General features: G+C 30.4%; 1 protein-coding gene across 1 annotated transcript in view; it reads right to left on the reverse strand.

Moving 5' to 3' along the window:
- The window catches only part of LOC117176568 (tubulin polyglutamylase TTLL13-like), a 59,265-nt gene extending 51,615 nt beyond the window's left edge, over window positions 1-7,650 (reverse strand). The window contains exons 1-2 of the mRNA XM_033366822.1: window positions 7,375-7,650; window positions 3,351-3,563 (exon numbers count right to left, since the gene is read on the reverse strand). Of these exons, the coding sequence (XP_033222713.1) occupies window positions 3,351-3,563; window positions 7,375-7,559 (398 nt within the window). The 5' untranslated portion in view covers window positions 7,560-7,650. The remainder of the gene's footprint in view (window positions 1-3,350; window positions 3,564-7,374) is intronic.
- Between the last annotated feature and the right edge of the window lie 344 nt (window positions 7,651-7,994).

Here is a 7,994-nt window from a genome sequence, read left to right on the forward strand (position 1 = left end):
TAGACTATATATACATGTAAGAATCCCGCCCGAGCTCAGTCTGTTATTCGCATCTAATTTGAGTGTATCTAAATTTTGTCAATAAAGAACGGTTGAATTGATACTATCAATTCAACCTTATTTTTAAAAAAGTCTTAATTGCTTTTCGACGCATTACAGATAAAAGCCAAAATTTAAAATTTTTAGTTATAATTGTTCAAATAATTATAATTTCTTGTAAATTTGAAAAGCAATATAGGAAAGAGTCATTGGATAGACATTCCTAGTTGACTTCCAAAGCAAATGGATTCGTAGGATAAAGGCCAAACTTTAAATTTTGTAATTAAAATTGTTTAAATAATTATTAGTTCTTGTAAATTTTAAAAGCAATATAGAAACGATTCGTCGGATAGACATACTTAGTTGACTCCGTAACTAAATTTACTTTGTAGAAAAAAGAGTAAACTCTTAATTTTTTACTATAAAATTGTTTAAATAATTAATAGTTCTTGTAAATTTGCAAAGCAATATAGAAACGATTCATCGGATAGACATTCTTAGTTGACTCCGTAAACAAATTTACTTTTGTAGAAAAAAGGGCAAACTCTTAATTTTTCAATTCAAATTGTTTAAATAATTAATAGTTCTTGTCAATTTACAAACCAATATAGAAAAGATTCATCGCATAGATATTCTTAGTTGAGTCCGTAACTGAATTTACTTGTAGAAAAAAGGGTAAAAACTTAATTTTTTAATTAAAATTGTTTAAATAATCATTAGTTCTTGTAAATTTACAAAGCAACATAAAAAAGAGTCATCGGATAGACATTCTTAGTTGACTTCGCAAACAAATTTACTTGTAGAAAAAAGGCCAAAACTTTAAATTTTTAAACTAAAATTGTTTAAATAATCAATATTTCTGATAAATTTGAAAAGCAATATAGAAAAGAGACATCTGATAGACATTCTTAGTAGACTTCGAAAACAAACTGATTGGTAGGATAAAGAAAAAACTCTTAATTTTTTTTATTAAAATTGTTCAAATAATTTATAGTTCGTATAAATTTGCAAAGCAATATAGAAACGATTCATCGGATAGACATTTTTAGTTGACTCCATAAACAAATTTACTTGTACAAAAAAGGGTGAAATCTTGATTTTTAATTAAAATTGCTTAAATACTTAATAGTTCTTGTAAATTTACAAAGCAGCCTAGAAAAAAGTCATCGGATAGACATTCTTAGTTGACTCCGTGAACATATTGATTCGTAGGATAAAGGCAAAATTCTTAATTTTTCAATTCAAATTGTTTCAATAATTAATAGTTCTTGTTAATTTGCAAAGCAACATAGAAAAGAGTCATCGGATAGACATTTTTATTTGACTCCGTAAACAAATTTACTTGTAGAAAGAAGGGCAAACTCTTAAATTTGCAATTAAAATTGTTTAAATAATTAATAGTTCTTGTAAATTTGCAAAGCAATATAGAAAAGATTCATCGCATAGACATTCTTAGTTGACTCCGTAACTAAGTTTACTTGTAGAAAAAAGGGTAAACTCTTAATTTTTGAATTAAAATTGTTTAAATAATCATTAGTTCTTGTAAATTTACAAAACAACATAGAAAAGAGTCATCAGGTAGACATTCTTAGTTGACTTCGCAAACAAATTTACTTGTAGAAAAAAGGCCAAAACTTTATATTTTTTAATTAAAATTGTTTAAATAATGAATACTTCTGGTAAATTTGCAAAGCAATATAGAAAAGAGTCATCGGATAGACATTCATAGTAGACTCTGTAACTAAATGTACATATAGAAAAAAGGGTAAACTCTTAATTTTTTAATTAAAATTGTTTAAATAATTAGTAGTTCTTGCCAATTTTCAAAGCAATATAGAAAAGATTCATTGGGTAGACATTCTTCGTTGGATTTAAAAAAATTGATTCGTAGGATAAAGGCCAAACTTTAAATTTTGTAATTAAAATTGTTTAAATAATTATTAGTTCTTGTGAATTTGAAAAGCAATATAGAAAAGAGTCATCAGATAGACATTCTTAGTTGACTCCTTAACTAACGGGTAAACTCTGAATTTTTTAATTAAAATTCTTTAAATAATCATTAGTTCTTGTAAAATTGCGAAGCAATATAGAAAAGAGTCATCGGGTAGACATTCTTAGTTGACTTCGAAAACAAATTGATTGGTAGAATAAAGCCTAAGTAAAGATAATTGAAATTTTTAAGCAATTAATAGTTCTTGTACATTTGAAAAGCAACATAGAAAAGAATCATAGGATAGACATTTTCAGTTGACTCCGTAAACAAATTTATTTGTAGAAAAAAGGGCAAACTCCTAATTATTAAATTAAAATTGTTTAAATAATTAATAGTGCTTGTAGATTTGCAAAGCAAGCCATAAAAGAGTCATCGGGTAGACATTCTCAGTTGAATTCGAAAATAAATTAATTCGTAGGATAAAGCCCAAACTTTAAATTTTGTTATTAAAATTGTTTAAATAATTATTAGTTCTTGTAAATTTGAAAAGCAATATAGAAAAAAGTTATCGGAAAGACATTCTTAGTTGACTCCGTAACTAAACTTACTTGTAGAAAAAAGGATAAACTCTTTAATTTTTTATTAAAGTTGTTTAAATAATTAATATTTCGTGTAAATTTTAAAAGCAATATAGAAACGATTCGTCGGATAGACATACTTAGTTGACTCCGTAACTAAATTTACTTTGTAGAAAAAAGGGTAAACTCTTAATTTTTTTACTAAAACTGTTTAAATAATTAATAGTTCTTGTAAATTTGCAAAGCAATATAGAAACGATTCATCGGATAGACACTTTGGTTGACTCCGTAAACAAATTTAATTGTAGAAAGAAGGGCAAACTCTTACTTTTTTAATTCAACTTGTTTAAATAATTAATAGTTCTTGTCAATTTACAAAGCGGCATAATAAATTAAACGTATTCTTTAAAGAAGAGCCATTTAAAGAATAATATTACAATAAGATTTCAGATTTAAATCTGGATATCATTGGTCACGTTCGAAATAGAAAATTTTTCATTCATATCGTAGAAGGTTGAAACATGTTTAAACTGAAAATTTATATTTAAGAATTGAAATTTCAAATGAGGTTTTGAATCAAAGTTTCTTTGAACTTTTGAATTTTAATTAAACGTTCGGAACTATACATATATATATATATATATACACTACTTATTTAATTTAATCTAGAAATGTACTAATCCGCATTTTGTCTTGCGTTTTGTATGCCAGAACCAATTTTTTTACCTATAACAGGATATAACTAGTGACGAATATTTACTGCTGCCTTACAAGAATAATTAATGTTTTTATGATATTACCTGTAATTGCTTGTATACTCCTTATTAATTCTCTCTAAATCTTCAATTTGCAATTCCTGGGTGCCATAAACCAAATCAGACCAGTATGGCTTTGGGTAACCTTTCGGATCATTTGTGAATCTAAATGTATGAACCAGAGAAATCCCAACTTCAAATGCCAACGGACTTTTCCAGAAATCCTCCATCCACTTGTGAGTGGCTCCAGACCATCGCCTATATTTGTCAACAAAGCAATAATAAAAAGAGGAAACCGCTGTTTATTTCTATTTAAAATATCTTTAAAATTTTTAGCACAAAATCCTTAGATCCGAGCTTAAATCGCCGCCGCCGGTCAAAAGTCTGTTGGCACAACCCTCTAGGAGCATTTAGGAATTTATAACTAGTTCGATAAAGAATGTATAAGTAAGCGCACGTGACGATATGACGAATCACGAATATCAAAACTGTTGGCAAGTCCTTCTATATTTTAAGACTTCAAAGATGCCGACCTATTTATTCCACTATCAACAATGTAATCAATTTCTAAACACTTTCGACATTTATATTTACCGGATACCACCAGGAGTGTCGCAGGAACAGCCGAAACGCCATATTTTACCACCAATTTTATTGGTCCAAAAAATCTCGAAATTCAAGATACTAAAAGTTTTTTGTCAAAACAAAAATTAGCTTTTTTAATATAATAAAATATAATAAGTCACATTTTTTTTTTAAATTTTAAACTCTTTTTTCTCAAAAAGGCAAATGATTGATTTTTTTTCGTTTAAGTTGGTACTAACATACTACACTTGTCCCAAAAGAAATTATCTTGTGCCCTTTTGTGACCGCTCCACGTGAGTCAGTGAAATGTTTTATCAGAAAAAAGTTTAATAGAAACGACCGAAAGTTTTACAGTAGATATAACACTGCAAAGAACTATGGTTATATTTATGTGTGTTTATTTCATGAGCATGCTTATTTCTTTCTCATATGTATCAAATCAATTTTCTTCCTCGTAGGTAAACAAAAAAAATAATAAAAAAGGCATTGTCTATGTGCGAAAAAAGCCCTACGGTTAACTGGTTAAGTCTAGGGAAGTCAAACGTAAGCAGTCAGGGCGAAATAAATAATTTGTGTTGGATTTGGACGTATGACGCAATCTGATGCAACTGACACGGCGAGAAGTACGGCCCTCATACGGTTTGTCACACTTAATTTAGCACTACCTCTATTTCTGTCCCGCGTTCCCCGCAACACAAAAATGTAAAGGCCATTTTTAATTATAGGAATATCGTAAAACCGATATTTTTAATTCCAGGTTGTAGTGTAAAACTTCAATTTAAAAGTTTTCAGGGTGAATTAAAAAAAATTAAAAGATCAACAACAAATTTAATTTAATGAATTTCAAGAAAACTTCAAAGAGTTCAGGGCAAATTCAAAAAAGTTCATAGATATTATAAAAAAATTAGTAAGTCAGAAATTATTGGGTTTTTTTGTTTTAATTTATTTTAAAAAGTGATTAGAGTGATTTTTTTTATATTAGAAAGTGACTTGATCTTATAAAAGTGAATAAAACGTGATTTGAAAAAAGTGACTAAAAGGAATACAGATAGCAGTAAATATGAATAATTTTACTTGATATATAGTTTTCAAATATGTTTTTATATTTCTAAAATGCAAAAGTAACTAAGAAGAAGTTATTGAAAATTACTTGAATCAAAGAATTTTGTCCCTCTGGGGACCACTTGGGTCAAAAAGGATCCAGAGTGATTCTAAAAGTGAAATTTCTGAAAAGGGAAACATCGAAGGGGCGGAGCAAATATGCTAATAATTAGGGGGGAAATTCGGCAAATCTGAAGGACAAAGTGGCGTTCTTAGTTCAACGCTGGTTTTCGTACAGGAGAGGCGGAAGGTATCTATAGGGTCATTAATGACCCATTGTGTTCTTAATAAGTTGAAAAGTGAACAAAAAATTTAAAGTGAATTTTTCCATTGAATATTGTTTTTCTAGTTCATTTGAAAGCGTGTTAGTAAAAAAAAAATAATTTATTGGAAAATAAGACTCCAGCCCTACTGAAAATTCCTATATATAGGTTCCTATATAGGAACCTACATAGGATCCTATATGTTTCACCTACAGATGCCATCTATAGAAAATGGTATAGGATCCTATATACTTTTCTGTATAGGATCCTATGTATGATCCTGTATATGTTCCTGCATAGGACTCTATCCAGGTGCACAGTAGTACTCTATGACACCTACGTCTGCGCAGACGTTTTTTCGATCCTCCAGGAGCACGTCCTAGAATCATATGTAGCATTCAGTACCATAAGTTACGTACCATTAGATACAATTAGATAAGTTATTAGGGATGGTCCAAAACAGACACCTATATAGGATCATATGTCATTTCCTATAGGTGGCACCTATAGATGCAACATTAGGATCCTATATAGGAATTTTCAGTAGGGCGGTTACTTTGGAGCAGGTACGAACACAGTGTCTATTACTGTTTGCTAAGCTTGAGGTTTTGCATTCCCTGTTGAAAATTCTTATACAGAATCCTACATAGGAACTTTGCAAGAACCTGTACATGATCCTATGAGGGTTCCTACGTGGGTTCTGACGTATGACTTCTTCAAGGAAAAGGGACAAGGATCTTATGTAGATTCCTGTACAGTTTCCTGGTCATCGTAAAATAGCTAACATAGGATGAGTGCCTAGAAATGATATAATACCTCCTCAGAGTTGTGCGAATTATAAAGAAATAAATATAAATTAAGTCGCACATGAAAATTGTTACTGTATAATTATAGGTTCCCGTATATTATAAGAAACTCTAAAATACCTGGGTAAGAAGAGCCTGCGTCAGCAATTTCACGATGACCAAGAAACTGTACAGGCTCCTATATAAGATACTTGTGACTTTTCCTTGAAGAATTCATACATCAAAACCCATATAGGAACCCTCATAGGATCATGTACAGGTTCTTGCAAAGTTCCTATGTAGGATTCTATCTCGAAATTATCAACAGGGTTATTGCAATGCTAGGTATCCCCTGTCTCAAGAACGCAGTGATAAATTGCCAAATCGATTAGGCTGTCACTTTTGCAATACCAATTTGCACAGAAAAACTATTACAGCGTGCATAGTTTGCTAGGTACCAATATACCGCGACCACCGTCCCGCAGTGTACGTACGTTGTTCAAATGATTAATTAGGATAAATTTTTTATATTTTTCAGTATTAATTTTTTATAATTTAATTCGTAAGATGTATACTTTTAATTTTACTCCGTTTTATATAAATAAATGCAGAAGACTTTAAAAAAATAGCAGCTCAAAACGTAAGTATTAAAATTTAGCACAGAGTGCACATTCACTCGGTGAGATAAATATACTTTTTTAGAAAAATAGTAAAACCACTTGAATAGCATTATGAATAATTTTTTTTCACTTTTTTGCAAAAAATTTAAACAAATAAAAATATTGTTTTCGCACTTATCTAATCTTTTTCTAGACACTGACGATTTCATTCCACTCCCATTTATAAAAAACGATGCACTTTATACATATTTGAAAGATGATTGAAGTTGTCATTCACTGGTGACCCAGGTGTTCCGTAATAGGGGGCCAGAAAATGGTGGTGCCCAGAGGGTTAAATTCCGATTCAAGCGAACTTTAATCATTGTAATAGACCACTGTATAGCCACTATCAATGCAGGCAATTGTCGTTGAATAATTTTTCAGTTTTTCAATCGGAATGACATTTACTGGCTTATAAGTTATTGGAAATATGATAAACTCAGCCGGGAAATGTTCTTCCGATGTTGCCGATTAAGAAAACAGAAAAAGAATTGAATGAAATTTGCCTGAATTAGTGGTGTGGTGGCTATATCGTTATTCAAATATTTTCCATTCAATCGATTCTTTTTCCCGCGGGTAAGGACACTGATAAATAGTTTTTTTTTCGCAATTTAACAATTGCAATAGGTAATTACTTATAAAAAATAACTTCACCATCGCTGAATATTACACTCACATAATATCCTTGTCAGGAGTATCTCCAAGTACAAATGGACCCCAAAGTCCGGCACTTCCATCACCCGTGGTTTCTGGTGAAAATACCTCTGCGAAAACTGTTACATCGGCGTCTGGAAAAGCGTTTTTTATTGCCACCGCCGAGGTCATGCCAATTATACCAGCACCCACAACAGCAATGCGCATTTTTTAAATAATATATAATAAATTATATGATCACAAAGTACAGAAACTGAAAATACTTAAATTCATATTAGAAGAAAAAGTATATAAATATGCTGACTGTAATTGATTGCGTCGAATGTAGTGATATATATGCTTGGAATGATTATTATTGTAAAAGCAAATTGAGTGCGATGTTGCCAGGCTTCCGGCTAACATGTCTCAAATTTTCCAATTTACAGATACATTACTCAAGTCAATACAATTTTCATTATTGTTAAATAATGATAAATAAATAGTCCAAAAATCTATTTTACTGGTAATATCTACTATTATTGCTTTCATTTGGTGACATTCAAATTTCACGCCACGCGTAACTAAGGTTTGGCAACCTCCCCATTGATAAGGTATTGGCTTAGTAGAGGCACGGTTGCTTATCAACCAATAAAAAAAACCTCT

Source organism: Belonocnema kinseyi, chromosome 7 (assembly GCF_010883055.1).
Source record: "Belonocnema kinseyi isolate 2016_QV_RU_SX_M_011 chromosome 7, B_treatae_v1, whole genome shotgun sequence".
In the NCBI taxonomy this organism is placed as follows: Eukaryota; Metazoa; Arthropoda; class Insecta; order Hymenoptera; family Cynipidae; genus Belonocnema; species Belonocnema kinseyi.